This window comes from Chaetodon auriga, chromosome 1, assembly GCF_051107435.1.
Source record: "Chaetodon auriga isolate fChaAug3 chromosome 1, fChaAug3.hap1, whole genome shotgun sequence".
Lineage (NCBI taxonomy): Eukaryota > Metazoa > Chordata > Actinopteri > Chaetodontiformes > Chaetodontidae > Chaetodon > Chaetodon auriga.
Window position 1 is genome coordinate 30531729 of NC_135074.1, and position 13347 is coordinate 30545075.

At 46.0% G+C, this 13347-nt stretch overlaps 1 protein-coding gene across 1 annotated transcript in view; it reads left to right on the forward strand.

Annotated features, from left to right (window-relative positions):
- Positions 1–13347, forward strand: part of otog (otogelin) — a 50514-nt gene that overhangs the window by 14639 nt on the left and 22528 nt on the right. Inside the window, exons 16-24 of the mRNA XM_076728206.1 lie at positions 384–516; positions 1649–1826; positions 2964–3088; positions 3315–3527; positions 3978–4143; positions 5118–5192; positions 5865–5912; positions 6359–6520; positions 13029–13136. Of these exons, the coding sequence (XP_076584321.1) occupies positions 384–516; positions 1649–1826; positions 2964–3088; positions 3315–3527; positions 3978–4143; positions 5118–5192; positions 5865–5912; positions 6359–6520; positions 13029–13136 (1208 nt within the window). The remainder of the gene's footprint in view (positions 1–383; positions 517–1648; positions 1827–2963; positions 3089–3314; positions 3528–3977; positions 4144–5117; positions 5193–5864; positions 5913–6358; positions 6521–13028; positions 13137–13347) is intronic.

The window sequence follows — 13347 nt, forward strand, 5'->3', positions numbered from 1 at the left end:
CACCTGAAGAGTTCAAAAGCAGTTTTGTGTTGCGTGTTGTAATACACATTGCAGCCTCTAGGGGCCACTGGTGTGGCTTGGCCCTTTTAAAGGCATGACTTTGATTTAAAATTTCAATTTAATGGATTTACATTTTATTTTATTCATTTATACTTTTCTACAATTGCAGACTAGCAAACAGTCAAACAAACGAAGCCACACAGCTCATTGTGTGTCGTGGAGGCGGCGATATTTGAGAGTACAACAGTTTTTACTCTCTTTCCCCTTCTTGTTTTCTTCTCTTCCCATTATTTCACCCTCATTGTGTCCTGGTGTGTATCTGAATCGCTGCTGTTTGGGACGATGCCAGCATGCTTTATCAAGCCATCTTGTCTCAATTGCAGAATTTGGATGGGGCCTGCATCCAATCAGTTAACCTGGTCATTGACGAGGATCCAAGAACAGAGATTACACTGAGCCACGTTGGAGAGGTCTTCATGGCCGGACAGTACCGCATCTCCCTGCCGTACTCTGACGGTAACTCCCTCGTCTTTTGTCACCTCCCGACATTGTTCACATCCAGCTCCCGACTTCTTTCAGCGCTTTGAGGGTCACAGCGGGGACGGATTGAATGACAGCTGTGCTATTGAACGGACATTTTCCCAATACTTGTGTTCCCTCTGAGTATCACTCCATTTTCGCACCAGTGTTTTCATGACTGTAGCGTTGTGTTGATGGAGTCGACAGCCTTTTGTTTATTTTATGATTAACTGTGTGAACGTTATCTAATATTGTGGCACTTCTTTTGTTTGGAACTTCCATACAAACAAAAGCAACTGCATCACACGAGACAACACTTACAACAACAACAATAACTGCTACATGCCGCCGTCGGCCCTGAATACGTAGCAGAGACATTAAAGCTGTTTTCTCATGTGAATTCTGGACAATGTCCATGGATTCAGGTCCAGATGTTGTCCAGAGTTGTCCTTTCACACATGTAGCACATTTGTCAGATGTCTTCTCACTTGGTGGAAATCGTCCGTTTGGTTTAGGTGAGGGATGGTGGTGGGTAGGAGGAGGAGGACTCATCCATAACGATGACTGTATATTTTACATATAGGCAGACAGAAAAGAGCATGAGGCAGCTGCTGCACTCTGTAAATACGGCTGAAGGGAACGTTCCTGTGAACGAAACTGTATTACCTAAACTCTACCGGTGGGCACATTTCTACCGTTGCACAGTAAATACCATCACATAGTATGACATCATTATACAGACTGACCTCCTCTCAGCACCTCCTCCTGTGACTTTAAGCGTCCGGGCTGACCGTCATGGTGCATTGCAGTGCAGGTGAAAAGTTAAAACCACTGGAGGTCAGCAGAAACAAGATTTTCACTCTTTAAATGTATCATGTGTCATGTGATTCGGGTGTGACATGATATATAGTCCTGCTGACATCCCACTGGTCAACTGGTGGCGGTAATGTGCCGGAGACGTAGCAATGCACCAACGAAAGGCAGGAAAGAAGAAGATTGGCAGCTTCTGAAAATGGATGTAAACAATTTAGGCTTCGAAACATAACAGGACACTTTGTTTATGCAGCAGTGAGTGTATATGTGCTTAAATTAACGTCCTCTAAGCCGAAATGTCCCACTTCTCCCGCAGACATATTCCACATCCAGGAGCTGTCGTCCATGTTCCTCCAGGTGAAGACGGCGTTCGGCCTGCGCCTGCAGTACAGCTGGAAGGAGTTCCGCCTCTACCTGCAGGCCGAGGAGCCGTGGAAGGACGACACGGTGGGCCTCTGCGGCACCTTCAACGGCAACATTCAAGATGACTTCCTGTAAGTGTGCGCCGGCTGACCTTTGACCCCTCCCGCGCCCTCCGTTAGCTCCCCCTCCGATGATAAAAAGACAGAGCGTGCTCCTGTTTCAGAGGCAGAGAGGGAGGTGATGTTGAAGTGCTCCCTCTCTCACACTCTCTCTCTGTAATGCACACTGGCTCTGCGGCTCGGCATCAAAAGCCTCGCTCTCTGATCAGCTCTTTAAGGCGGGCCAGATGAGCGCCCAACTGGACACGCCACCTCAACAAGGAATTTACTGTTAGCGGAATAGGGGCTCCACTGTACCGTATCGTAATGGGCGGCCATAAAGGGCGGATGTTGTCTAACAGCTGTAAGTGGATATACATCAGAGTTGGGACTCAAGCGGTCGTCTGCTACTAGAAGGAAAACTGGAATTCACTTTTCCTCCAGCTCTCCAGAAAAGGCGTAAAACGATGGCTTGTGGAATCCTCTGTTTTACATTTTGTCCTCATTTTTGTTATTAAGTGTGAACATCTACTGTGTTTCTAAAATGTTGTTTTAGCTACATTTTTAATTAGCAGCTGTTTTAATGAATCAAAACGGGCACATTAAAAGGCTAAAACAAACAGGAGGGTCAGTCAGAAATCGCTCCTTTCTTCTGCCCGTCTGAAGGACACTGAGTCCATCTCAGAGGTCAATCAGTCGTGGCTGGCAGACTGCAGACTCGGCTGCCCGCACGTCAAAACTGAATTTCACATTTCGTCTTCACAGTCCGCCATGTTGGACCGCCATCTTTCTACAACCTCACTCCTACATGCTACTAAAAATAGTTTTTATGCTGCAGTTTTGTTCCATCTAGTTGCATTACATTTGAAATAAGGCAGCCGATGTCTCTAAAACTCCAGAAGAAATGTCGTTGATTTTGGTGTGAACTGTCCCTTAAGACGCTGTGCTGCTGTAGCACCACCTGTCAGCATGGTTACCTTTATTCTGCTGCTAATGTTGTAGAACCTGCAGCACCACTGGGAGCACTACGCTGGGTTTAGTACGACCCTGAGACTCGATGGTAGCGACACTGGATGCTCGTCCCGGCATCACATTCACTGTATGAAAAACAAAACGAGCTAGCTGTTTTCTAGCCAGTTGTATTGAATCTATGCTCTTGCTTACCTGCAGATCTCCGTCAGGTATGATAGAAAACACTCCCCAGCTGTTTGGAAACGCCTGGAGAGTCTCATCGGCCTGTTCGCCCAGCCTGAGCACGCCTCAGCTCGACCCCTGTGACACACACCAGCAGGCCGGTCAGTGTCTCTTTTCCTTTAGCTGCTTCACAGTAAACCTCTGCAGACTCGTGGGTTTACGTAGATGTGTTTGAATAGCTGGCTCATTCTGAGGTAGAGGTCAGAGTAAATTTGGATTTTACACTCAGTATTTGTATATTTCGTGCTGTTGTCCTGATGAATTTCTGCCATTTCTCGAAGTGTTTATGTGTTTACGTGATGTCGACCTGCTCCTCCCTCTGCTCAGTGACCTACGCCTCAGAAATGTGTGACGTACTGAACCAGGATCTGTTCTCCGCCTGCCACGAGTACCTCAGCCCCACGTCCTTCCATCAGCAGTGTCGCTCAGACACCTGTAAGTGCGGGACGCCTTGCCTCTGCTCTGCGCTGGCCCACTACGCTCACCACTGCCGCAGATTCTCCGTCATCATTGACTTTCGATCGCAGATCCCCGACTGTGGTGAGCACGCGTTCACATCCCAACATGCTGACACATTCTGCATACAGGTGGAAGAGGCTGGTTTGTCCCAGGACTCGCCTCCCACAGCTGAATTTATGAATGAATTATAATGAAGTGTTGAAGGAAGGCGCAGAACCACAGGATGCCATCCTGGAAATCTGATCGGCCAATCGGGCTTTGCTTCCAGCTCTGTGACGATGCTCACAGTCGAGCTTCAGAGCAGAAACGTTTGGGATTTGGGAGCACTAGCACAAAATCGGCACACCTTTAACTCGACTGAGGCTGAAATTAAAATGAATGGGATGGAAACTGAAGTGTTACAAAGGGAGGAGGCGATGGTCACGAACTTAACATGTTACAGCTGTTAAAGGGAAGATCAGAATCGGATTTCAGGTGTTGGGGAGTAACGCTGCACATGTGAGAAAAGTTTAACGCTGCCTCTCTCTGCAGCGGTCACCTGTCCTGCCACCATGCAGTACGGCACCTGTGTGTCATCCTGCCAACGCCGCTGCTCCGCCCTCTCCGTCCCGCAGCACTGCGGGGAGGAGTGCGAGGAGGGCTGCGTCTGCCCTCTGGGCTCCTTCTACAACCATCGAACACACACCTGCGTGCACAGGTAAGGCTGAGGGGGCGGGGTCTCCAGTCAAGACAGCAAAAATGTCAATCAGCCTGTAACACAAAAAGAACGATGCAGTCATTATCACTGTGACAGGAAATCATTGTTACATCCTCGCTCTTATTTCAGCGTTGATTTCAGGAGGAAGTCAGTGTCCTGCTTGTGTTTCAGAGCAGCTCTGCCTGCTGCGATGTTGTGAAGCCCCTTAAACAGCTAACGGGCTGGAGTCCCTCCACCAAACAAACGCTCTCAGAGTGATATTTGTATCTGCTGTGAAGTTTAGGTCAGCCTTTAAGTGGAAAGCCTTGTATCTCTCCTGCAGACCTCAGTAATCGTGCTCCCCCTTTCAGCCTGCTCTACCCTAGAAGACATGCAGCTTAATTCCTCTTAAATGTCCCAGGTTTTTACATCCTAGTGCAGCGCGGTGCCTTACTTACCATGTGATAGAGTTACATCAAGGAATTCTCCGTGAAACCCCCCTTTCATTCCCACTCGGGCTGGGGACGACACAGATATCTGATAACCAGTGAGAAAGAATTTGTAGTACAGAGGCCGATGTGTGGCGCTGGCCTATATGTTACAAAGCTTTCAGCCTCTGCTAAACACATTTACATGATGTAGATCCACTGTGAGTTTAGGATGTTTTCATAATAAACACTTTGTCGAAGTTTTTTGAAGAAGGTTTGGTTGTGGATTCGGCACCTCGAGCGCTCATTTCGCCTCCTAAAGCCTGCTTATCTGTCCCCTCTCCACTTACCTGTAATGCTCTGTTTAAAGTAACACAAAGCCCCTTTAACATAATTCTTTACACAATAATGAACCAACTGAGTGGTGTCTGGTTCACTTCACCCAAAGCCTGATGTGCTCCTCCTGAACATTCATACTGATGTTTTATCTCCCTGTCACACATTTGCATCAGTGATCTGAGCTGCTCTTCTCTTCTGTGTGTTTGTTTTTGTTTGCTGCTTTTTCAGGAGCGAGTGTCCCTGCAGCTTCCTCGGAGTCGATTATGAACCGGGGGATGTGATCATGACGTCAGCAGGTGTTCAGTAAGATCCTCTCATCTTAACCCTCCAAACACTCCCATGTTTTCCAGACCTCAGTGTTAATTAATGACGATGATTAAAGCAGCTGGAGTCAGTTCGGATGATCCATCACTGTGGATGAGAAGCTACGAGCTGAACGCTGGAGACAAAGCTGTCTAAGGTTTCAGGTTGTTGTTGTGGGTCAGATTTCCTCCTGTTTCTTTAGTGACACTGACAATGACTCCTGTCAGTCACGACCCAGACCAGCAGACAAAGTGCTGCTCCATTTCTGAACTGGACCTCATTCAGAATATTTACTGTGAACAAAAGTGAAATTCTGCAGCCTCACTCGGCTCCCAGAGGAGCTGCAATATCTGTTACACTCCACAGAATGACATGATTTGAATGGCATGAACAACAAACTACACTAAGACTGATATGCTGACAGTTTTCTTCTGGCGGCGCTGGACAGGAAGAATAATGAAAACAAACAAATATTTCCAAATGTGAAATAAACAGAAAACTTTAAGAAATGAGCAGAAAACACTTAGAAACTGCAACTTGTCTTCAAGAAATCTTTGTATTTAATTTAAAGTTTATGAATGCATTAACCTCCCATATAGTTTCTGTATTGATCTTCATCATGTATCATCACCATCATCATCATCAGCCTGTCTTCTCTGTGTCCCCCTGCAGACTCTGTCTGAGCGGTAAACTGGTGTCCCAAACAACAGAGAGCGGTACGTGACTTTAGTTGTTTCTTCAGCTGATGCTTCGTTCAACATGTCGCGTTAATGTGGATGATTCTGCAGCAGGCAGGCCTTCGTCCGTCAGATTACCCAGCATGTAGAAAGAAAGCCAAAGAGGTGCCCGCTGCCTTAAAAAGTGACGCCAAAGGGGTCTCAGTGTCTGAATGTGACGAGCTGGAGTGAGGACGGTTGAACCTGAACGCTGTCATTCTCCTTCTCTCAGTCTTACATCATGACTAGGAACAATCATGGAAAAGAACGTAAGCATGGAAAAAATAAAAGAAGCTGAAACGCAGCAGGAATGAGGTGGAAGAGGAAGAAATAAGGGAAATGGATGAAGTGTGGCAGAGAATAATGCTGGAACTCGTTAACCTCACGTTGTTTCTCGAAGGCACTCTGAACTGAGAAGGACTCGTCTTCTTCTTCTCCTCTTACAGACAGGTTGTGTCCACCCGGTCAGCTCTATCAGAACTGCTCAGAGGGGGACGATGGCCTCCTGCCGGGAAGGGGCGTGGCCTGCGAGCGCACCTGTGAATCCTACCTGCTCAACCTCACCTGCTCGACACATGAGCCCTGCGTGGCCGGGTGCACCTGCCCTCCCGGGTGAGTGATGCCCCTCCAGCTCGAGCCAAATGCAGTTCGAAAATCAGCACCGATGAAATTTGGCATTTTTGTGCAGATGTGTTGACAAATGAGTTTGTGCTTGAAGATTGGAATGCAAACACTAATGCAGCACATACAACCACAGGTGTCTTTGTCACGTCTCGTATGCTGCAGATTTATCACACATTTTCCCACCTAGTGCAGCCCTGCTGGATGCTGATTGGCCCTGAGGCCGACTGGCCCTGAGGCCGACTGGCCCTGAGGCCGACTGGCTCTGAGACCGACTGGCCCTGAGGCCGACTGGCCCTGAGGCTGATTGGCCCTGAGGCCGACTGGCCCTGAGGCTGATTGGCCCTGAGGCTGACTTATGTGGGGCCTGAGGTGTTTTCTGTTGATTGTTTGTGACCTGAGGCGTGTGGACTGGAAGCTTTCCGGTGTGAGTCCTCACAGCGGTTTGAAGAATGTTACGGAAACTCAAACTGCTGACGTGGTCTGAGCTTCTGGTCTTGGTCAGCTGTCGGGTATGAAGGCGTGTTCATGTCTGAAGGTGACGCAGTGTGATGCTGCAGGAGAGCGTGACCTTTTCTTGATAAGTGAAGGTTAAGAAATGACTGTGTGGGTTTAGTGAAACCTGACGCTCTGAGTGTCCCAGGCTGACTGTGTCACTGAAGCCGGGGTCAGTCGGGGGTCGGCCTGCAGACTGGTTAAAGACTCTTTAAAAATGTCACACAAGCCAGGAATAATCCTCCTCCTCCTCCTCCTCCTCCTCCTCCTCCTCCTCCTCCTCCTCCTCCTCCTCCTCCTCCTTCTTCCTCTGCAGGAGGATGGCATTGGGTTAAGGATCAAAAACTCCCGGTACCTGGTGACGCTGGTCACCTGGACGGAGGAGGGGCGTCTTCATTTGGAGATCGGTCCGTTCAGACCACAGCTTCCACTGAGGATTTTCAGAATCCTCATAATACAGAAAGTCATGTTTGTAAAAAACTGGTTTTGGGCCAGTTTTCTGTCATTTGTCAGTTTCATGCAGTTCTTCTCTTGAACGAGTCAGAACAAAAGTAGTATGAATCCATTATTTTTAAAAGCTTTGATAGTTCAGCGGGCTCAGCTGAAATCGTGCAGGTTGGTCAGAAACTATAGCTTAAAGATTATTTCTGAGATTTGTTGAGACTGAAAGGAATCAAACTGCTGTTGAGTTGCTGATAGCAGCCATGTTTTCTGAGGAGTCTTAGATCATCAGCAGGAGACAAAAGTCCTTACAGGCAGCAGCCGAGGCGGACAGACATGGTGGAGTAGATTACAGTCATCTGATCACTGTAATCCTCTCTGGCTGTCGGCCTGAAAGGAGGGTTAAGTGCTTTCATTCTGTGACATCAACCAAGAGTCATCCTGATTACAAAATGCGCAGGCAGGGGTCAGTTTAAACATGTCCTATCTTATGACACTTATGCACAAATTATACAGCAGACTGACAACAGAAGCCCAGTGTGCAGCAGCTTTTGGACATACACACCTGATATACAATCAATACTATTCGTAAGCTTTCTCTTTCTCCTAAACGCAGAACTGTCAGAAGCATAAACACAACAAGAGAAGTACAAATCAAACTTAATACGTGATGGAAAGAACAAAATCTTAACGAACACACAGCTAAACGTACATATGAAGACACAATCTGTCCACTGTCGGATTGGATTGGATTGAATCTGTGGTTCCCTGAAAGGTTTATTCAAGGACATGAGTAACGAGAAGCCCAACAAACAGTCAGACCACATAAAATACAAGAGACGACAAACAATCTCAAAACGACTGACAGCTCTTTCGATACACCAACAGCTAAAATAAAGGTTTCCTGATGCTATTAAAGGAAAAATCTATTCAACACAAAAGAAAACAGTGTGTTTGTTAAACATCTTTATTGGTTTCAACCTTAATCTAAAGAACCACTTATATAACCTGTAATATGACATATAAAATAAAACACATGAAAGGTAAGTTCATACAAGAGGATGAGGTCCCAAATCTCAGGACGTCTGACCTCCAGCCTGAAGGTTAAAGCCTCTAAAAGGACGAGCTGACAGTGAGAAGCTGAGAAGTTTAACAAAAATCCCCTCAAATAAAACAAACCTTCAAGCACCAAAAACCCAAAAACATTTTCATTTATGGTCTCTTGAGCACAATAACGTGATATCGTTAACCTTCTCCTTCCTCACGTCAGTCTCAGTCTATTAATAGCATCAGTTTCTGCCCGCAGTGATTCGTCCAGGGGCATGTAAAGGTTGGACAGGTACAGAGACACCCTCTGACACTGCGTCACCTCTGACCTCACAGCTGTGATTCATGCGTTCATACTCACCACTTTGAGCAGGATGACCTTCACGATGACGAGAGTCTCGCACAGGCTGAATCCCAGAATGCCGGTCATGGTACGAACTTCCTGCTACCTGATAGTTTGACGTAATTTTGCAGTAAACGTGGACACAAAGAGATCTCATTCAGCTCCCCGATGACCGCCGACAGTTCAGGTTCAGTCCCGAGTCCGATCTTTAGATCATCAGATCGTTTTTCACAGTCGACATACTTTGAATATACGGTACTGTGCAAAAGTTTTAGGCAGGTGTGAAAATATATTAATAATATATGAATAAATTAGAATCAGGGTTACAATCAGACCAGGTTTGTGTACATTTGTAGGAGGAAGAATCTAAAAAAAATACATTCCAGGTACCTTTGGGTAGTTTTCTTATAAGTCGTCCTCCAGTGGTCATATGATAGAAAACTGTGGCGATGGATAAATGAACTGAGTACGCAGACTGCAAAAAAAAAAAAAGTGGATTTATAATCTCTGCACATGAAACTTCACATGACCTGAACTCTGCAGAATACAGATTCTTCATTGTGACATACAGTCATACTCTGCATTTAACCGTCCCTGAGGATCAGTGCTCTGTCCCAGAGACCAGCTCCAGCTGTAAGCCAGAGCCCCGGTCCAGGGCACGGCCCCCGATGGTGGGGAAAACCAGAGCTCCCAGAGGAAACATGGGGAGAACACGCAAACGCCTCACAGAAAGACTCTGCCCCGGCTGGGGATCAAATCCAGAATCTTCTATCCGTGACAAACCGCTGAGCCACCGCGCTGCAGGTGGAGGCTGTGATCTGTCAGCAGCAACACCTGACGGGACTCTACGTGTACAGAACTTATCATCTGACGTTTCTGGGCCTCCTCATAGTTCACGTCTGGTGAGACTGAGGTGATGACGCACGGTTCGTCAGTCTGCGTGCTCAGTTTAGCAGCTTAATTTAGCAATTATTCATCTGTTTGCAGGGATTTCTAATGTTTTACTTGTACTTTATGATCCCTGTGCCTGCTGGGTTCTGTAGACTTTCACCCAAAGGCAGCGTGCGTCCTTCAGGTCTCACAAATGTGTTGAATTCTTCCACATAAAACATTTTCAAAGCAGATTTAAAAAATATTTATAGCAGCGATCCACCACGCTGATCAGAGGAATGTCTGGGACTTTAAGTGAAAATCAACAAGTTAATAGAAGAAAAAAACACATTTAGCTCGCTTCAGAGAGAAGTATTAGCGCAAGATAACGTCGTTATGGATGTTTTTAGCATTTTAGCATTTTTTCTCATGGATGATGGTGAACATGAGCAAAAACCAATACAAAATATAAAGCCAGGAGCTCAGTCTCAGTATTCCTCTTGGCTTAAAAAGCACATTTTTCTTTTCTTTTTTTGGCCTCCTACAAGGCAGCACATGTCCTCATCTTGCTCTCTAAAGCAGACAGCAGATGATAAGCAGGTGTTCCCTCTGTCATATTCATACTGCACTTAGATGATTGTCATGAAAACAGAAGAGAAAAAAATAATCCCAACTCAAAGTCAACTGCGAGGTATTCATCCGCAGCAGGACTTAAAAACCTCTAATGGGAAATAATGAGCGGAGGTGCTGACAGAAGCATCCATTGTGTTTTCATTCACAATGGCACACTTTGTTTATGATCAAAACGTAGACCATTCATTCCTTCCTCATTCTGACAATTAGACCCGCTGAACTCGCATGAACCTGGACTCTCAGGTGCAACGCGGGACCGTGCAGCATACCAGAATGTGGTTTTGGTTACAGAGCGTACATACATACAGCCATAGGATAAAAACCTGCTGTCTGCCTGGAGACCGTCCTGAAGAGGTCTGTGGGTGTTAGGAACAGAAACTGAGTACGAAACAAAGACGAAAACGTCTGAGTGAAGATGCAGCCTGGGGGGTGATGACACGACACGCTGTGAACCACGTTGACTCTTTCAACATCAACAGTTAGTCAAGTTACTGAGGCTGATATTAGCTGCTGGTGTCCTGTATCTTTAACTGTTTCGTACTTGCAGACTTTAAAAAAAATGTAGCAGAACTTTCAGGCAAACCTCAATTAAGCCCTTAAATCTCATTAAGTACGTCGTCCGCAGCCTGAGCAGAGCACAAAGGTCGATGTGTGCCCGGCTTTGAGCCCAACTGGCACTTTGCCTCTGGCTTAGGAAGCTGGATGATTTCCAATGCAAAGATAAATTAAGGCTCTGAAAATGAAAATATTAATATGTAATAAGAACATTTCAATGTCCAATATATAACCACACATGTATATATGATTATATCTTATGTCATGATTTGTGTATGATAGGTTCAGGTATTAAGGAGCCATTGATTTTTAAAGGATTAAGGCGTACATATATGTTTTTTGTGTTGAATCCATCGCTTGTGTTTAACACTGACTGGCCACCTGGATCCCTTTTCCACTGCAGGAGCTTTACGAGACCCGACATGTCACAGTTGTCATAAATTCTGCTTTTGTTTCCTCTGTTCTGCACTTTGGGAACAAGTTTCTGCAGCTAAACTTCTCCTCAGGAGGTGTTACCTGATTTCAGGCTCTTTGGTTTGCAGTGCTGACGCTCTGCCGATGCATCATTACATCCCGTGAAGAATAACAGCGACCACCATCTTACAACGGCGGAGGCATCGCAGGCTGCAGTCAACCATCGCTCAGCCGTCGTCGCTCGATGCAGCTACATCTCCCTCCGTCACTTTACATCGTCCGATAGAATTAAATTCAAAATGAGGCCTGTGTTCACGAGGATTTATTCATAATGTGCTCGTAGGTCGAGAGAATGAATGATTTTGGAATCTTTGATCAGAGTAATTGATACGGCAGCTTGGCGGGCGGATAAAGGAAGCTGTTAACGCCGTTTTATCTGGGGTGTAACTCTACTCAGATGAACCTGAGGTTTGTGGCGGGACCATTCAGTATGTCGCTTCATTGTCTGCGGCCTCGCCAGTGGATATAGCTCAACCCTGGATATTACAAGATACTTATCAGCTTCGTCTCGCAGAGTGGAAAGCAAATGGAGGCAACCAGACAAAGACTGTTTCTCTCTCTATCTCTGAGAATCCCAATTGTCTGGTTTTCTCATGTAGCTAACGAGTGTTAGCGCTTTTCATCCGCGGTCGCCCACCCCTCATGTTTGCTGGCATCGCTTCGCTCTGGAAGCCAACCTGCTTTGGCTCTGCCTCTGTCGTTCTCCTGGCAAAGGACAGTCCTCATATCTGGATTAGAGGTGAACACAGGAGCTCCAAATGATGATTATGCTATAACATGATAGCATCCTGTTAGCCCACAGTTCTCCAATAATGACCAACATTGCTCCAAATTAGACTGTACTGAGTTATGAGGCTCTTTTATGGGCCTATTGATGACTCGACGATTCAATCAGCTTATTCTTACTCTTGGCTTTACATCACAGACCTTCACTGTCTGGTCATCTGTGGTCCACTGATCAGAACTTTGTCTCAATTACTAAAACCTGTACCTAAATGACAAAATAGGTCATTCGTCAGTGACTAACAGAACAATGACCTTATCATCATTACAGAAATGACTCCCATCAGTGTTTCTGATCTGTGGGGAAGTCCAGAGCTTCAGCTACCTAAAACTTGACTGGACACACACTGTGGTCTCTGGTGTCCTGGTCACTTAACTAACTACAAACAGTCCATTATCCAATTTGATGATTAACAGAAAATTAATCTGCTACAATTCTGATAATCAGTATAAATGTTTGAATCAGTTATCAAGAAAAACTGTGAACGTTCTTCGTTCTCTTTGCTGTGATTTGCTGCTTCTCTCTTTTGGTTTTTAACTGTTGGTCAGACAAAGCAAATAGCTTGAAGACGTCACCTTAGACGTCTTTGGTGTTAAGGAGAGGCTATGGGATGCGACCCTGGGTAGAGAGTCTACCTGTGAGGAGTTCAGTGTCTTGTTATTGCATCTGGGTGAATGCTAACAGACAAACCGAGCAAAGGGAATTTCATCTTTCTCATGGATGTTTGAGCAGGATGCCTCCAGTAAGATTAAGGAGGTGCAGAATTGAACCCAAAAACATATTTGTGCATCGCCAGAATTCGTTGATCTAAGCTCCATTTTCCAGATCAGTAAAAAGATGTTTGTGTTTGAACCTAGTTTGCTGAAACATGGAGACGAGTGCTTCGAACCTGCATCCTGCCCCTGTCTATGGAAAGGAAAGGAGTATTACCCCGGCGACAGAGTCACCTCGCCCTGCCATCAGTGGTGAGTTCATGCATTCGTGGAGACCGAGCCACATATGAAGTCTCTATCCAGACTATAATGTCTGGTGTTCCCACATGACCTTTACGCTTTAATTCTCCTCCCGTCCTTTAGGGGGTCTTCATCCATTTTGTCATGACGTACAAATTTGCATTGCCCTCGCCAATTATCCACCGACAGTATCTGTCAGATTTCAGACAAATCTCCAACAGCG